Genomic DNA, 19087 nt, shown 5'->3' on the forward strand with positions numbered 1-19087 from the left:
CACAACAAAAATCCCTGACAGGTTTAGCTTTTTTCTGCTTGTGCACACACAAACACTAACAACCAGAAACATTGCTGCTTTGGCACGTTCTCCAGGTGCTGCAGCCGGTTTACTACTCCCAGCTCCCGGAGGACGCAGCAGGCGAGCGCAAGTCTCTCTTTGCTTGTATTTCTGTTATTAATAACTGCTGCTTTGGTCCTTGCTTGGGGCAAAACTGACCTTGGTGTTTTCTGCTGCACTGTTTAGTATAGAAATGACTTCCAGTTCCCAGTTATGTAACAGGAAACTGGAATGGGGCCGTTTGTTTGGGATGTGGGATTTATCTAAATGTCTGTTTCTGCACAGCTCAAGGATTAACACCTTCTCAGGGTTTGCAGTTTAAATCTACAGCATAAACAAAGAAGAAAATGGTCTGTTTTCTCTTTATTTTTCCCATCAAATCACCTCCTCTTCTTTGCTTCTGCTTCCAACTCCCCAGGTGGTCTTTAGCATCCCAGCCAAAGTAGACATGTGGTGTATAAAATAGCTGGGAATAGCAGGAATGGAAAAGGGAGCGTCTGCTGGGTACGACACAGAGAAGATGGCTGAGAGTAAATTTGAAAGTGGCGACGAGGAGCATGAGCAGAGGCATCGTGGTGGCCATCGATGGCCAACCCTCACCCCACCCCACACCCCTGGGGCACAAAGACAGGATTATCACAGAGAGTAGGAGATAGTGAAGCCCCAGGAAACAGAGCACTCAGTCCTTTCATCCACCATTCTTTGTGAGTTTAAAGGCCAGCCTGGGGAAGGGGGAAGGGGGAAGGGGGGATGTCTCCTTTCTTTCTTTCCTAAAGTTAGCTCCAACATAGTGGAGCTACCAGTATGCATGATGGTATACAGGCTACAGAAGGATATGCATCATTCCTCCCATACTTTGACGTTCCTTGAGTGACATTGCTCCAGATACCTAAACTAAACGGAGTGTTTTAAATGTTAGTCGCTAACTCGTTTCCACGCAAAATAAAGTCAAATGCAAAATGAACATGAAGGTTTAAGGAGGCGGCCAACCAAACCCCACGATCTTATAATGTTGTTTACTTAGATTATGAGTTAGGGAGTAAAGCTGCTGAGATATTTTATCTTACACAGTTTCTTTGCACCATGGTGGATGAAAATGACATAAGAACAACTGGATAAATAGTATTACTCATTTTAGATTATTAAAAAGCCTCAAAGAACCTTCATTAAGTCACAGTTATAAACTTTTATGAATGCAAAACTAAACAACTAGAAAATAATTTAAATAAAACTAAATTTTCCAATTAGCCCTTTTTTCCTTTTTATAAGCTGAAAAAAAGAGAAATTATCATTAACACACATAATTATTACATTTATGGAAACATTCTAGCTTTACCGTATTAAGGGGGGGGGGGGGGCAAATAAAGTCTGCTGCTTCCATTTTGGATCTTAACCCTTGAATTCTGGGTTTTGGTTTGATGTTGAATCATTTTAATCTAAAATATCCTGAATGTGAACAACAACATGGCATTAACCCAGCCTATAGCACTGAAGCTGAGAGTTATCCCCAACAGATAAGCAGTAAAACATTGCATAATGCCTTGCCACATTGCACAAAATCACAAACAGCCCCACCATCTGTCTAAATAGGTAGCCTGACAAATCGCTCATTTTTCTTGTTGCTCTCCAACTTTTATGGATTTTTCAGAGCATTCTTGCCACAAAATTCTCACCGATTGCTGCCAAATAATCTGGATCCGTGTCTGGAAGGCTCAAAGCCAGAGTGGTTCTATTTCCTGTATGGCTGACATTTACAAGCACAGAGCATCAAGTCAACGGGCCACCTGACTGAGCAGAGGAGCCCCACTGACGTCAGAAGGAGCACCTCGGGGACCTTTCACCTCCACTTGGTCCAAGGTTACACTCATTTGTTCTCCCTTTATCATTTCACCATGCTCACGTCTTCATGTTACAAAGCCAGATGGCACATTGTCACCACATTTCCCCTTGAAATCCTTATTTATTTGTTTGTTTGTTTATTTATCTTACACCTACTCTATTTCAGCTCAGTTCAGCATAAGACATTTTTGCATTTAGCCTCAGGAACTGTAGGGTTTTCTTCCTATTTGTTTGTTTGAAAGTGTTATTTTACCAAACCAACCGGCTCATTTCTTTTAGGAATATAAAGGACATCAATATGGACACCCTCTCCTCCTGCATTGACATCCTGCCTTGTTCCAGTTCCAAAAAAAAAACTCGCCCATCAGTCAATGACGACTACAGACCGGTTGCCCTGACATCCCACATCATGAAGGTCCTGGAGAGACTCCTGTTGGTCCACCTGAATAAGCAAACTAGAACATATCAGGACCCGCTGCAGTTTGCTTGTCGCCATGGAGTTGGAGTTGAAGATGCCATCATCCAGCTGCTTCAACCAACCCACTGTCATCTGGACAAAGCAGGCAGCACTGTGAGGTTCATGTTCTTTGATTTCTCCAGTGCATTTAACACAATCCAGCCTGATGTACTTTGCCAGAAACTCCAGAAGACACAGGTGGGGGCCTCAACTATCACCTGGATTAAAGATTACCTGACAAACAGACCACAGTTTGTGAGGCTGAAGAACTGCACATCCAACCGGGCAATCAGTAACATTGGAGCACCACAGGGGACTGTACTCTCACCATTCCTTTTCACCCTGTACACCTCAGACTTCCAGTACAAATCAGAGACCTGTCATCTACAGAAATACTCAGATGACTCTGCAGTTGTCGGGTGTATCAGAGATGGACAGGAAGCTGAGTACAGAGAGCTGGTGGAGCGTTTTGTGGCATGGTGTGGAAACAATCATCTGACCTTGAACGTGAACAAAACAAAGGAGATGATTTTAGACTTCAGAAGAAACAGGGTGGAGTCAAACACTGTTTCCATCATGGGAGAAGATGTGGAGGTGGTTGAGGAATACAAATACCTTGGAGTTCACCTGGACAACAGACTGGACTGGAGAAAGAACAGCGAAGCCGTTTACAAGAAGGGACACAGCTAGGAATGGGTACCTTTGACATTTGAATCGATCCGGTACTTAACGGTACCAATTTTCGATACTTTTGAGTGTTTATTATTTTAAATCTCTTTTATAATTAAATATATATTTTTCTCAATATATAACAATATTTGATAAATATCACGATAAATAACATTCAACTGTTTGTATTTTAACATCGTCCTTGTAGTTTTATAAGCTGATAATTAAACTGAAGCAAACATCTTTACTGTGAACTAAATTTACTGTGTATCTTCATTCCCTTTGCCGTTCTTTTTTCATTTGATTTTTTCCAACTGGGAAGTTAGAATTTCCGAGGAGAAAGCGAACGCACCATTAGCTGATAACAACGGTGGCAATGGAAGCTAACATATCAAGCTAACGTTATCTTTAACAGTTTATTTAACTGCTGGAGCAGATTAAAACGATGATGCCTCACACTTAGATTGTTGTCGCTGGTTTCATCTTCACCCAATCACCCGTCGCATTTAGTAAAGTGAAGCCAAACTTTAGAGCGCGTTCAGTCGGAAATTCGGAGTTCCGAGGAGAAAGCGAACGCACCATTAGCGAAACGGAAGCTAACATATCAAGGTAACGTTATCTTAAACATTTTATTTACCTACCGGAGCAGATTAAGATGAGGATGTCTCACTTAGATCGTTCTGTCGCTGGTTTCATCAAGCGTTAGCCTGCGTTCTTTCTACCATGCTGCTCTGTTTACAACTGGCTCGCAGGGGCCGACGACATAACGCTCTTGCGCATGCGCAGCTGTCTTGGCAAGTTCTCGTTATGAAGGACGGGTACCGAAACGAGGCACCGTTTGAAACGACGTGAATCGGTGCTCGGTCGGTACTATGGAATTCGGTCAGTACCTTAAAAAGTACCGAATTCGGTACCCATCCCTAGACACAGCAGACTGCACTTCTTGAGGACGCTTAGGTCCTTCAATGTCTGTAGCAAGATGCTGCAGATCTTCTACAAGTCTGTTGTTGAGAGTGTAATCTCTTCAGCCATCATCTGTTGGGGTAGCAGCATCAGAAACAGGGACCTGAAAAGGCTCAACAGCCTAATAACAAAGGCTGGTTCTGTTCTGGGGACGACTGTGGAACCACTGGAGGAGATGATGCAAAGAAGGATTCTCCAGAGAATCAAGAAAATGATGGACAACCCTGAGCATTCTCTTCACAAGACTGTCCGACAACGGAAGAGTGTCTTCAGTCAGAGGCTTCTTCAGTTTGGCTGCAACACTGACCGCTACTGGAGATCCTTCCTGCCAACAGCCATTGTAATATACAACAACTCTTTGATGACTTGATTATTATTATTATTCTGAGCTACTACAGCAATCAGTTTCCCTCTGGGATTAATAAAGTATTTTTGAATTGAATTGAATTGATAATATTCGGCTAAAGGACAATCCCTCCTCTCCTGATGACCTGGCTGCTCTCTACAATGATCAGTTAGCTCACACTTTAAACTCCCCTGCTCCAGTTAAAACTGGTTCTGTTTCATTCTGTCAGTCTGCTCCCTGGTTTTCCCCTCAACTCCGGATGCTGAAAACCAAATCCAGGCAGCTTGAGTGCCTCTACAGGAAAACTGGTCTCACCATTCACAAAGAACTGTATAAAAATCATATGACTCAGTATAATGACTTTAATACACTAACCAAACTACAGTATTACTCCTGTCTAATCAACCCCAATCGAGGCAACACTAAGTCACTCTACTCCATTATCAATAAAATTCACCGGCCATCCGACTCTCTCCCCCACACATGTGCTCTACTGGTACTTGTAACGCCCTTCTTCTGTTCTTTAATGAAAAAAATAATCAACATTCACCGTGCAATCAACCAAAGCATCCCCCTTACCTCCCCATATGATCCTCCCGAACCAGCACAGTTATTTTCCATTTTCCAACTCCCCAGTCCTTCTAAAACATCAAATATTATCCACAAGTCAAAGCCTTCTACCTGCCTTCTTGACCCCCTTCCTTTGGCCTTGGTTAAATCCTGCCTCCCCTCCCTGCTCCCTCTCATTGCCGCTCTCATACACGCATCCCTTTCTTCTGGTACTGTTCCATCTTCAAAACTGCTCCAGTTACTCCAATACTTAAAAAAACTGGTTCAGATCCTAACATTTTTACTAATCTCCACCCCATCTCCAACCTACCCTTTGTCTCCAAAATCTTAGAAAAAATAGTCGCCGCCCAGCTCCACACCCATCTGACACTAAACTCCTTCTATGAACCCTTCCAGTCCGGTTTCCGTCCACTTCACAGCACAGAAACAGCCCTCCTCAAAATAACAAACAATCTCCTCTTTGCTGCTGATGCCGGTCTACTACCCATCCTGGTCCTCCTTGATCTGAGTGCAGCCTTTGACACAATATCTCATTCCATTCTCCTCCATAGGTTATCCTCCATCGGCACTGCTAACATCCCTCTTCAGTGGTTACAGTCTTACTTATCAGGTCGCACTCAGTTCATCACTCTCAAATCCCCCCCGCTTACAGCCCTCTCCTGTCTCTTCTGGTGTGCCCCAGGGCTCTGTCCTGGGGCCCCTCCTTTTCATTATATACATCCTACCCCTTTGCAATATTTTCTGCAGATTCAATATTCATTTTCACTGCTTCGCGGATGACACCCAGCTCTATTTGTCCAGTAAGCCAAATTCTACACTTCCTCCCTCCTCCCTCATCACCTGCCTTCAAGAAATAAAATCCTGGTTCAGTTCAAACTTCCTAAAATTGAATACAGACAAAACAGAACTTCTTTTGGTTGGTATCAAGAACACCCTCTCAAAATTTGACAGTTTCTCTCTCAATATTGATAATACCTCAGTTTCCCCCTCTCCCCAGGTCCAGAGTCTGGGTGTCATCCTCGACAGCACACTATCTTTCCAATCTCATAACAATAGCATCACACGGTCAGCTTATTTCCATCTTCGTAACATTAATCGTCTTCGCCCCTCCCTTACAGTCCACTCTGCCTCTATCCTTGTCCATAGTCTGGTTGCATCACGAATCAATTACTGCAACTCTCTTCTCTCAGGCCTCCCTCAGAAAACCCTCCGTAAGCTCCAGTTGGTTCAGAATGCAGCAGCACGTATCACCACTAAAACTCCCATCTCTCATCACATCACCCCCATCCTCAAACAACTCCATTGGCTTCCAGTAAACACGAGGATTGACTTCAAGATTCTCCTTCTCACCTTCAAGGCCATCCATAACCTCGCCCCTCACTACCTCACAGATCTCGTTCACATCGTCACCTCGTCCCGTTCCCTCAGGTCCTCCTCCTCCATTCATCTCTCTGTGCCCTCCTTCCGTCTCAGCACCATGGGGAGTAGAACCTTCAGCTGCACCGCTCCCAAACTCTGGAACTCCCTTCCCCCTCTCATCAAGAACATTAACTCATTCACAGAATTCAAAAAAACAACTCAAAACTCACCTCTTCATAACCACGTATCAACCTTGAATTTTAGAGTGCCTTGTTTGTTATCTTTGTTTATTTGTTCTGCTTATGTTGTACTTATGTTTTATTTATTGAATGGTTTGTGTTTTTATTCTGTACAGTGTCCTTGAGTGACCAGAAAGGTGCTATTTTAAAAAAATAAAATGTATTATTATTATTATTATTATTATTATTGTTGTTGTTGTTGTTGTTGTTCTGGAAGAGGTCCAGAACAACGGAGCAGATGCTGCCAGCTCCTCCTGGAGCTCCAGGCCTCCCACTCTGCTCCCATCATTGTCCAGCATTTCAGCTGCTTGTACAGCAAATCTGGAGGCAAAGCACTAATAAAGAGAAATTTGCATGTTTGATTACAACTTATTTGGTCTTTGGAGAAATATGCAGAAAATCATTTGATTGTTTGGCTTTGCTTTTGATTTTGTTTGAATGAATTTGCCTTTAATGCTCCTGCTTCTGCCTGAGCTTCAACCCAAAGGCAATTGAAGCTTGAGCTGTGAAAAGTGAGTCTGAAGTGTTCACTGAATGCAGACACCATCCACAGCCTTATTTTCTCTTCTGTGTATTCCCACTGCATCAGAGTTGAGAGTGATCTGCCAATTAGGACAGCACAGGATCATCCTAAGAAATGTCTGAAACTCCCACAAAGCCTTGCACAGTTGTCTAAAACAGAGGGTGTTTATGCCAATCTGTGGCTGTGCTGCTAAAGGGACTGGTGGGAAGAGAGGAGATGAAGAGAGAGGTGTGATTTCTTCCACCTTCGCAGAAATAACAGGTCGGTCCATTAAAAATGCATGTCTGCTGAAATTGCACAGCAAAATAACAACTCCTTTGAAATCCTATTTCCCAGCAGATTGTTAAAGCGTGTTCCAACAAGTCTCATTAGTTAGCACGGAGTGTATTTCACCATTCTGCACTCCCAATTTAATCCATGTAAATGTCACAATGGCTGTCAGTAGCTTCTTCTTTCGTTTAGTGGGAATTTGCGCTGAATGATTTTATGCCAACCGGCTCTATATAGTAACAATTACTTTTCTGAAGCTACACAGCAGTTTTGACAAATTCCCACCTGGTTTTAGTAAAAAGTATTCAACAGAAACGGGGATTTTACAGTCTTGGTGTTGTTGGATTTTTTTTTTTTTTTGCAGCTTTTGACACTGTTGATCATAACACCTTAATAAAGAGTATTGTGACTCAGTGCGAATCGCTGGAATGGTTCTGGATTGGTTCCGATCATGTCCAATTTGGTTCTGTGGGGTACCACAAGGCTCTGTTTTGGGTCCACTCTTGTTTTTACTATATATGAAGCCTCATGGGCAGAACATTTATTGTTTTTGGAATGTTTCCTATCACCTATATGCAGAAGACATTCAGCATTTTTTCAAATATTATTTTAGCACCAACAAGATGCTGTTCAAATACCTATTAGCTGGATAATTTGGCATTAGTTGGATTTGTCCTGTTTCAGGTTTGTGACATAACATCTGTTAATGACGTGACTTTAAGATACTCCTAAATAGTTCTTTTAGAAGAGACACCTTTTGATTTGTCCAGTGCTTGTCCACCTTCCCCATTTACTGCATAAGCGTACATCCATCACCATGCTGGCATGTTCACATACAAAATCTGAACAGAAATTTGGTAAAGAAAATAATTGAAGTCCAAAAAAAGGCTTTGAAAGACCTTCGTGTAACTTGGAAAAATCTAGACCACTTAAGGACTGCAAGACAGTCTTGCAGCTTGGAAGAAAATTCCCAGTTCTTTATTTATGAATCATGGAAGAATAAAGGTCAGAAGAAGTCACCTTGTGTTCTCGCAAGATCATCATCTCAAACAGGAAGTATACACATCACTCGCGCAGAGCTGTTGTTCGACATCATTCATTATGAATTCATCCTATTGATTGTGTCTTTATCTGAGGAAGATATAGGTTATATTATCCAGCCGTTCCTCTCCGTGGTTCCCTTTCAAAGGTGGATGTCAACTAAGGGGAGAAATTAGATTTGACTGAAAGGGCACAAGAATGTCCAGAAGGCGGTCTTTGTGGCTTCTAAGAGAGGACCTGTTTGAAGACATGATTTGAATTTTAAAGCTAAGTATGGTTAAACAAAGCTGTGACCATTTTCAGTGACTTGGATGACAATCCTCTAAAGAATGGCAGGAAATACATGCTTTGTATCTAAATGTATTAAGATCAGCTTAAAAATGAGTTTATTATTTTAAACTTTGGGTTAATTTTAGATCGCATCAAATCAGCTTTTAGACTTATACAAGAAATCCATTCCAGCTGGCATCAATCTGCTTCCTTCTTTTTTCTGACTGAAACCAAAGCAGGATGATAATTAGGTAAAACATATGTGATATGTATGTCGATGGGTAAGACCCACTAGGACACAGTTCATGAGACTTAACAGAGGAGTGGAGCCCTGGCACAAGACGCGCCTGTTAAACTCTGGTGTGAATCCAGACCTCAAAGCCAGCACTCGTCTGGGGAAAGCATCTCATGAGTTCTGATTCGGACAAATCCATAACTGAGAAATGATTTCCAAGTGAGCGGAAACAAATGGTGACCCAACCGTCTCATAAAGCTGTGGTCGGTGATGTGATGTCAGCATGGAGAGAAGATTTTGAAAACTGAATAGTTATAGCTCCCACCCTGCTGGAAGTAGCTGAAAGCCACGCTCCATGCAGCGCGCACACACGCACGCATGCACACACACACACACACACACACACACACACACACACAGGCGGAGTTTGTCCCTTTGGGAAAGGCTAGCTATACTTGATATCACAGAACAGGGTCAGAAAGTCACATTTAAGCATTTTATTTGTCATTTAAAATTTTTTACTACGTACCCCAGCTTGAAGTTTGGTTCCACTCGCCCAGTATAACCATCACAAATGGTGTTCAGAAAGGATTTTCAGCCAAAACTTTGAAAGGATCCAATTTCATCGACTCAAAGCGCTAGGTTTAGCTATGCCAAATTGTAGTTCAATAGATTGCTTTATAGACACGTTTCTGTGCAGAGATAAGCTGGTAGCCATCGTGAATGTCTCCAAAAGTTAATGACTTAACTGTAGATGATTACCAATGATTACTTATTGGCAGATTGATTCAAATCAATCCACAGATTCACTTCCTGGAAACTAATTTAGGACTTTTTCTGACAGATTTTTCAAAAAAAGGTGGATCTGTGGCTGAATCTTAAACAGCAACAAGCAGCTCTCTTTATTTTTAAATGAGTAAACCTAAAACACGTCTCTGACACATAATCCTTGATTTAAAATGTGAAGATGATGGCAGACCCATGCAGCACATCGCAGTAAGATTCAAAACCCACAACTGCCCATCATTATCTGACTTTATCACACTCTAACATCTTCACGTGTTAATTATGACCTTATCTATGTGACTGTGGGCAATTACGTGGGACTTTGCTGTGATTCGAGATTTCTTTTCTCCATCAACATTTTACAAACTGCAGATAAAAATTAACCTGCGAGGATTAATTAAGGTGCATTTTGCATTTAATCCAAGTCATAATTTCCACCTCTATAGGTTGAAAACTAAAGAAAAACTTCCAGTTTTGCAACTCCTGTTAAAATACTGCAAGATGTGGCCTCTTCCATAAAATGTAATGGTTTCCTCACATTTTTTATTTATTTCTTATTATTTGACAACTCTTGTGTGCAAGCTTTATTTACTGATGCACTTGCAAGTGGAGAATTTGCACGGCTGTTTCACAAGAAGACAAAATTATTGAATAAGTGTTGTTTTCCTGTGTGATTCATGTTTTATTGTTGGAATTAGTTTGAGTGTTCAACACAATTCCTTCAGATAAATATATAAACAAATGAATGTATGTATGGAAATTAATCACTAGGAGTGTTTTAGGCTTTAAGGCTGCATGATACCTGCAGCAGCCGATAGCCTATTCCAGAATAATCACTGCAGGTTTTGAGTCATTTGTAATCCCTGCTTGTGTGCCAGCAACTTGAGTGTATCAATTAAAGATTAACTGAAGGCAGTACACATACAACTATAGCAATCTGCATTAAATATTCATTGGTCAGGACCCTGTGGAGCCTTAGCTCTTGATTATTACGGGGCATATCACCAGTTCATGTGATTACTGGATTAAAATCCAGCATGGCATTTCCTGCGTCTAAAATCTGAAATAGGGCCTGTTGCCAGCGGTTTCCACTGCAGCTACATCCAGTAACATCAAGGTTATTTTTAGCATCTCTCCACCTTGTCAGACTGGAGGAGAGGAGAACCCCCTCCTGTAACAAGGGGGGTGTCGGTGAGAGGCTACCCTACATCTGGAGGGGAGAGGGAGCGAACGGGAAGAACCCTGTGAAGGTTTGGAGATACGGTTGTGTACAAAAGCTGAAGTCTTCTTCGGGATGACATCACTGAGAGCTCTTTTGCCCTTACTTATAAGGCTGCATAAATAATCTTGGGGGGGTTGTTTTGGAAAACGTTATTCCCACTCTTCCTACCTGAATTCAGGTGCCAGGTTGGATTTCAAGCCATAGAAAGCAGCTGATAGAGTCAGAAGCCAACGGGGAACAAAATTCCCATTTTCACACTCCAAGTAAGGAGCAGACCAGTTGACGTGCGTTCTGTCCGGGATGAAGCTCTCTGTTCTTTTGGAAGATCTGTCCGCAGATCTCAGATCTTGGCTCAGAACCCTTTTGTGAAAACTGGGGTTCTTCCTGTCTTTCATCTCGTGGTACCACTCCGTGTCTGCGGTGCGGCTGTGCAGATGGCGGTGCGCCACGCTGGAGAGGTCTTGGAGCACAATCTCTCCACCGGCCCTGGTGGCTTGGAGAAGCATCGATGGCCCCGCAAACGACGAGTCCCCGCCAAAAGTCACCACCGCCCGGTGGATCTTGGTGTCTCCCTCCAGGATACTCCGCACCAAGGCGTGGTACCACTCGATGTCTCCCCGGAGATTGTGCTCCCTGGACCTGTTGGCTTGGAGGATCGTGTTGAGGAAGTTTGTCGCGTGCAGCACCGTGTCCAGCACGCTGCTCATGGAGTAATGCGGGGTTGTGTGTGACCTTCCCCGCAGAGAGGAGAGCTCGTACTTCCGCGAGCAGTTGGCGTGCTTTAAGGTGGTCGAGTCCCCCGTGTGCAGGAAAGCTGTGACCACTCTGGGGAGATGCTCCTCTATCTTTTGCGGCAGCCCCGCTGTCTCCTGCGCACTGAGATGCGCCAGCTGCCGGCGGTGCGTCTGAGCGCCGGGGATCGCCTCCTGTGCTCTGATGTCTCCCCCGTGATCCGACCACAGCGAGGAGATGTGGTTTGATCCGAGCAAAATTCCCACTTGCAGCAGCAAAGACAGCCGGGAAACAGCCATCTCCCCCACAGAAAGCGTTCACAGATGTTTAGGAGGGATTTAAGCGTCGTCGGGCGGACGTGATGGGGAAAATCTACCAAACTGCTCCGCTAAACCATTGCATCGCCACTTGTGGGATATTTCCTGAAGCCTCCACGCCTCTGTTGTTGAAAGCAGCAGCCAGGAAACCCTTCCAACGGCCTCTCCAAAGCCTTTCCCCTTCCTCACAGATGCAGCTTGTTGATGCTGAAGATCCGCTTGCAGCTGTCCCCCCACCCCACCCCCCTCTCCTCTTACGCTCCCAGTCTTGTTCGCTGTGCGGCGGATGTTCTCCTTCTGCGTGTGGGCTACATAGACTGAATCAAAAAGGAGAACGGAGGGAGGGACGGAAGGAAGGAGGGGTAAAGGGGCAGGTTGTTGTTATTATATTTATATATTTTAGGAGTCAGGAGCTTCTCGCTTGGATGGCACACGCACTCCGCCCTTTTCCGACCACAACAAGCACAGAGGAGGATCTAGAAGCCCAGGAGAGACTCCAGGACCCGTGCGCGTTCGCAGCCCGTCTTCTCCATCACCTCATGGGGCTCCAGGAGCGGCATCCATCTCCGTTTGGCCGCTTCTGTGAGACACGGAGCAGCGTTTGGTGGAGCTGTCCACGGTCCTGAAACCCAGGAAGGAGCTTCCCGGGTTCTGAAACGGAAGACAGAGCTGTCCAGAGCTGACACAGATAAAAGCTCTACAAGCTGTTTGGTGCTGAAACAGATCAGAAGCAGCTTAGGCATCATTTGACTTAGATCAACTCAAAATCAAAAAAGGAATGAACTCTGAAGTGTGTAAATCCCAAACATTTTAATTAAAAAGCTTATTTTACTTGAATATTTGTGTTGTTGCAGGAAAAACTATTTAGAAAAATAAAGGAAAGCATAATTTATGTTTACTCATTGTTTAAGACTAAAATTACTGATTCTTCAAAATAAAACATCCTCTAGTGGTGGGAGGTGACCAATATTCAACGTGATTGGTTTAATCAGTGATCTGCTATTCTGAAACTCAAAAATCCTTCAGTCAATGAACACACCCCTGCCTTGCAGCAAAGAGAAGGCTGTATCATTCCAGGTCCATGAACTCACCATTACTAAATGCTGATTCACATGAGCTAAAAAGTTGTGGACACACTTCCATTTCTGCTTAAATCTTTAGTTACTTTTAGATGTTTGAGACAAACTGGAGTCAGTCCAACCAACAGATCAGAGCTGCGCAATAACACGGACCATCAGAACCTGAATGCATCCCTTTATGATGGTGAAATACTCACCATTAACAGATGACATGAGTAACATTTATAATGGCTGTGCTGACTTCTGAGTGTGGGACAGGTGAATTCTTACAATGAGCAAAATACCTAAATGTAAATATATAAATATAATTTCAAATGCTCTGATTGTATGAAAAGCTTCATTGTTTTAACAAAACAGTGCATTTACATTTCCAAAAGCTTTAAAGAAGACGTGCGTGTTGGAAGGGATCTGTCAACGACTTCCAGCTCTGATATTTTCTGTTTTCCTGCTGGAAGTTGGGCATGTCATGTGACACTGTGGGGGTCAGAGGCATCTCGCTGGGCCTGGGAGAAGGCAGGTGTGACGGAGAATGACAGAGCTGACCTGGGTGCCACATCAGAATCGTAACTTAAATGCAGCTGCAGCCACATTTTTACCCCTTTTTAAAATAATTTATTTTGATTAATGCTGACACTGCATCATCGCTGCAAAATTATTCCTCTAAGCGTACACCATGTAGACAAATGATGAAAAACTCTGTTTCTGTCTTTTTTGTCACATTTAAATGTTTCAGATTTAAAAAAATTATTTCAGGAAAAAAAAGAGTAAATGCAAAACTTAGATTTTTAAAGGATTTTATTTATTTTAAAAAACAGTCATCCAAACCATCCCAGCCCCGTGTAGTAAACCTAATAACTGGTACCGCCCAAGAACTTTAATGAAGAGCTACTGAGTCTCTCGTCTCTGTGGAGGACCTTCGTCCCAATATTCTTTAAGTAACTGACTGAATTCAGCATGACGCATTACCATGTTAAAGGTTAAAGGTCACATTTTCTCCTGCAGGGTTTTCTGCTACCGAGCTAAATTCATAGTTCCATCATTTACAGACCATAATACTACCACCATGGCTGAATGTTTCTACTTTTCTGAAATACTTTATTAATTTTACACCGGCTGCAACAGGATAGTCCCCTTCCAAAAATCCACAGGATATTTCCACAAATATCCTGGAAGTCATCACTCACTTCCCTTTTTTAGCAAATGGAAAATAGATCTTTGTTTATTTTTTGGCTAACAGATATTTTGGCCTTCGATCTTTGCTAGGGATGACATTTCTTAACCTATCGTTCAATATTGATCGCGACCTCAACTGAGAGGCCTTTAGATGTTCTGGGTTGTTTTGTTCTGAACAGAGAACAGGTCTTTTAGAATATTTCATGTTGTCAGACAGCGTTCTGAAGATCTGGCTGCTAAACATTTAGATAGCATCTTGCTAGCGTGTGACTTTTGCTTTTGCAGTGTTGCCAAATTTTATTCATTTTTTAACCATTTTTTTAGTTGAACTTATAAAATTCCAAAGAACAAATCAGACGGACGATACTTTAATATTTTAGTCCCAACAGGCTGATAACAAATTTCAATACAACATGGTGAGAAGAAACTATAATGACAAAAAAAGTTAAAATGTATTTAAAACTGAACTTGTTGTCAAGAGAAATACATTTAATTTTGAGTTATATGCATTAATTATTATTCACAGTAAATAAAATACAAATATGAATATAAAATATAACTTACAATATATTTATATTACATTACAAACATGATTTATTTTAAATAAATTTAAACACATCAATAGAAAAATCTTTTAACAGTTTATACTGACTAAAAAGAAACTTGGTAACTGGAATATTGAACTAGATTGTTTTTGTCTAAAATGTCCAGTGGTCAAAGTTTACTTGATTTTATTTCCTTCTCATTATATTCTTCTTCTTCTTCTTCTGAGCTGCAAGTGCATGTCGTTAGCACCACCGGGATGAAAACCAGGCCGTGAACCATTCCAATAAACACGACAAGGAAAAAGATCTGGAAAAAAGTTCTGAAGGTGTTGAATTCAGACGAAGCTAACACGGACACCCCTAAAATTGTCGACAATGTCCCTTGCAGAATGGGATACCCCAGACTGGACAGGGCGTCCACAGCCTTGTCGTCAGGGCGGGGCTTCTTGCTGGAGACGAAGGCATAAGCCATGTGAGCTGAGAAGTCCACCGTAAAGCCGATGCAAACGGTGAAAATGATCATCGATATGGAGTCCAGACTGATGTCCCAAAGCGCCATGAACCCAGTCACCCCGATGGTCACCGAACCGATGGAACAGGTCACCCACAGCGAGCAGATTGGGTTGGGAATCAGCAGCAGAGAGACGACCAGCATCACAGCTGTGATCACGCTGACGTTTTTAATAGTGCTACTCACCACAACGTTGTACTGGTCAAAGTAGATGAACTCGTGGTTATAAACCGATAGAGACGCCACTGAGCATTTTCCTGCGATGGCGTTGAGGCCTTTAAGCATTTCTATTTCCTTGCTGGCATTGGCAATACCAATGGTTTGTATGAAGAATCGGGATGCATGGATGACATCTCCAGTAAGGGTCACATCTTGCATGAAAAATGGTGACAAATCAAATAACTGTGGCAGATTTGAGAGAAAAACCTCCTTGTCATTCAGATTAAGGTGTTTATCTTTTCCGTAGGATAAATAAGAATCTAGCCAGGATGTAAAAATGTCCCTGTCCACAAACTGGGGTTCTTTAAAGTCTTCTAAGCATGCTTGAAGTTGGCACCTTTTGGTCTCATCCCAGTATGGAAATTCATTTTTCACAATGACCATAACAGACAGACCATAATCCGAGAAATGCTGCCTGTCCTTCCTGATGAATTTCGTAACGTGGGAGTTATCAGCTGCCAGATCGTAAAGCTCGATCCCCTGCTGAATATGGAAACACCCAAAAATACTAGAGGCCAAATACAGGAAGTAAATGAACATCACCATGACTTTAACCCATGGCTTGGTCAGAAACGGACCATAGTACTCCATAAAGAAATTACTCGCCCGCTGTTTTTTCTCTGCTCCAGTGCTCTGGTCGTACTGGCCTCCCACACAGCAGAGTTTGTACATCACAGTCTGGGTACTCGTTTTGACTGATGGTACCTTCATGCAGGTCAGCCAGTGCCTGTTGCCCTCCTCTCGCCTGCCGTTCAAAGCCATAAAAGCTCCCAAGAAGGTGATTGTGTAGACGTAACAGAAAGCGATGGAGGTGGCGGTGTACAGGCAGAAGGACTGCACCGACGGGAAGTCGGACATGACGCCAATAAAGAACTTCAGGACATCCGTCAGGGCTGTGATGGTGATGGACATGACAGCTTCTTTGTAAGTGTGAGCCATTCGTTTTGGTACCGGGTCGTTCACATGAGTGTGTTGGAAGTCAGAGACCAGGATGAACATGTTGTTTAGACCAATTCCTGAACGAAAAAGATGAGAAAATGGGAAATTGTTGCAGGAAACAAAACAAAAACATAAGGTGCTTATTTCCTCACCAAGGATCAGGAAAGGAGAGTTTGCTACAGTTATGACGAACGGCACTCCGATGTAAAGCAACAGGCCAAAAGAGGAGACGACTGCCAGCCCAGAGGTGACAACGCCAAAGACAGCCACACACATCTTGTTCCTGACATTGTCTGATCTGCCGAGGAGACAAAAACTCTGCTTAGTGTGTTCGTGTTGAGCTCCTAGACATAAAATACACAGAAATAACGACCATTATCGTAAAACAGAAGCTGACCTAATTTCATTTTGTTTTCAATTCAGGATTGTCAACTTAGCACCTTTGTTGTTGTTGTTAGTGGAAGAGTCTCTTTTTTTTGTTTTTGTAGTTCTAAACATATTTATGATGTTTTTACTCACTTTCAGGCCAGGAAATACCTAATCAATCTTTCTTTCTTTCTTTCTTTCTTTCTTTCTTTCTTTCTTTTTCTTTCTTTTTCTTTCTTTTTCTTTCTTTTTCTTTCTTTCTTTCTTTCTTTCTTTCTTTCTTTCTTTCTTTCTTTCTTTCTTTCTTTCCAGCAGGTGATGATGTAATTTTGTTACTTTTAGGGCAGTTGATAGCTACTTTCCTTCCTGAGGACTTCCCAACACCAAAGCTAGCCGTTAGCTTATCAATCCAGTCAGAATTAACCTTTCCCTCTCCAAACAAAGATCAATCCCGGTCTTATCTACTGCAGGAAACTGCTTTTCCACACAAATGCACTTTGGACTATTCCTAACCGTTTAAATCAGAAAAACTCTGTTAAATATCGTTTTTCTGACTGTTTTATTTTGTGTTCCTCTCTTTGTAAACCCCGTGAATGTTGCTCTACCCGGACATACTGAAATTGTATTTGCAGAAGCATGTCCCTGTGCCTTTACTCTCCACATTATCTCCGTGCATCTTTGCATCGCTCAAACTGATAAACAACAGCTATCCAGCAGTGAGGACTGCTCAACGTGCGACAGTCACTGATGACTTCTTACCTCAGGCAGGATATCACCGAGAAGGTGATGGCACAGGCGTAAGTGATGATGAATAAGGGGAAGCCATCTGTGGTGTGGCTGTCGATCTCCTCCTGCTTGGATTTGGAGGTGTAGTAGGAGACCTGTGGGGAGTGTAGAGGAAAGGTGTCAGAAAACAGAGTTTGGGTAGTTGTCTGCTGTGGTGCAGATGGATTTCCCCCAAACGAATGCATGTTAGAGAAATAAGTAAGAAAACTCAACCCCTTTGAACCCAGGTAACTCAGGTGGGCTTTGCACCATAAAAATTAATCGTAGTTTAAATGAGTCACAGAAAGTCACCACGAGGACCCTAATGAACCACTGGCAGCAACTTTAACATTTATTTTTAATATTACAACTCACATACACTATAGCTTTGCTTTGTTGTGCTATAGTTTCTTAAGTCAAGTGATAATTTAACATAGTAAGCATGTTGTATGTAGTATGTGTGTGTTTAAGGTGAATTACGTCTCAGCTAAATTAAGAAAGAAAGATGGAACGACGTCATACGTACATCGATTTGTTTCCTGTCCATCTCATCCGACAGCAGCGCTTTAAAACCTCTCAGCCATAATTTGGATGCTTCTTCTAAATCTTCATCGTTGTCTAAATAGTAGAGAAGCTTTACAGCCTGAGAGCTTGTCACCGTGCTGTTGGCGTCTGTTACAACTCCTCCGAGCGCAGAACCCAGAAAGACCAAACTGGATCCATGCTGATGTTCCGGGTAGGTGATGCTGGTTTCATCGTCAAGAAGGATTTCCAGGATGACGTTGGAGACGCATCTTCCGTTCGCTTTGGCACACAAGTCATTGAATCCCAGCCGTCCGTTTTCCACGGTGATGTTGATGATCTTTTCGTTGAGTCTGAGGATTTCATCCAAGGCAGGACTTTCTAGTACGTTGTCGCTGTTCTTCGATACAGCAATGAGGGACGCAAAATTACCCTTTTCATACAGCCTGTCTTCAGAAAACATGGATTTGTTGTACGGAAAGTTTTCTCTTACGAACGCTCGTGTTGCCTTTGAGGGTCCTTTTTTGGGGGTGAACTGCATCTCAAGATCATTGTCTTCTCTGTCCTTGAGAAAAAAGAAGCCTCCCCCGAGCACTGCCGAGACCACGATAGGAATAACAAAAAAGAATAAAGGACAGGAGCCTACTGTTGAGCCCAGCTTTTCAAACAGGTTCGACAGAGGCCTTGAGAAGCAGTCTGTTCGTCTGCAGCCCATCTTCAGTCCGGACGGGAATTTGGCACAGACAGGAAGGCGTCGCCTCCTTATAAAGGCGGTTGCACGGACAATACATCACTTATAATACGTCTAAGAATTTATTACACCAAAGCAGTCTGAAGAAAACTTGATTATTAGCCTCACCAGGAAGAATAATTCCGTTAATGACGCCTCTTACCGTAAAAACGATAAGCAGATCCATTAAAAGGATTAGAGAGAAGATAGGCAACAAGAAATCTAAGACAAAAGCGACTTTGTTATGGCACGTCGTAAAACACCTCATTCCCCTTCATTGCTTTACGATGAAGCTGCTTCCAGGTGCGCCTTCATTAAGCAAACACACGAAGACGTCTTT

At 42.7% G+C, this 19087-nt stretch overlaps 2 protein-coding genes across 3 annotated transcripts in view; both read right to left on the reverse strand.

Annotated features, from left to right (window-relative positions):
• Positions 1 to 14355, reverse strand: part of gpr158a (G protein-coupled receptor 158a) — an 82376-nt gene extending 68021 nt beyond the window's left edge. For both annotated transcript variants that reach the window (XM_015955462.3, XM_015955461.3), the window contains exon 1: positions 11018 to 14355. In XM_015955462.3, the coding sequence (XP_015810948.3) occupies positions 11018 to 11880 (863 nt within the window). In that variant the 5' untranslated portion in view covers positions 11881 to 14355. The remainder of the gene's footprint in view (positions 1 to 11017) is intronic.
• A 147-nt stretch (positions 14356 to 14502) lies between these two features.
• ptchd3a (patched domain containing 3a) lies at positions 14503 to 18876 on the reverse strand. Its single transcript, XM_015955463.3, has 4 exons — positions 18022 to 18876; positions 17490 to 17611; positions 16517 to 16662; positions 14503 to 16441 (listed from the first exon to the last, which is right to left on the reverse strand). The coding sequence occupies exons 1-4, from the start codon at positions 18730 to 18732 to the stop codon at positions 14865 to 14867; spliced, it is 2556 nt and encodes an 851-aa protein (XP_015810949.3). The 5' UTR covers positions 18733 to 18876; the 3' UTR covers positions 14503 to 14864.
• Between the last annotated feature and the right edge of the window lie 211 nt (positions 18877 to 19087).

This window comes from Nothobranchius furzeri, chromosome 7 (genome assembly GCF_043380555.1).
Source record: "Nothobranchius furzeri strain GRZ-AD chromosome 7, NfurGRZ-RIMD1, whole genome shotgun sequence".
NCBI classification, from domain to species: Eukaryota; Metazoa; Chordata; class Actinopteri; order Cyprinodontiformes; family Nothobranchiidae; genus Nothobranchius; species Nothobranchius furzeri.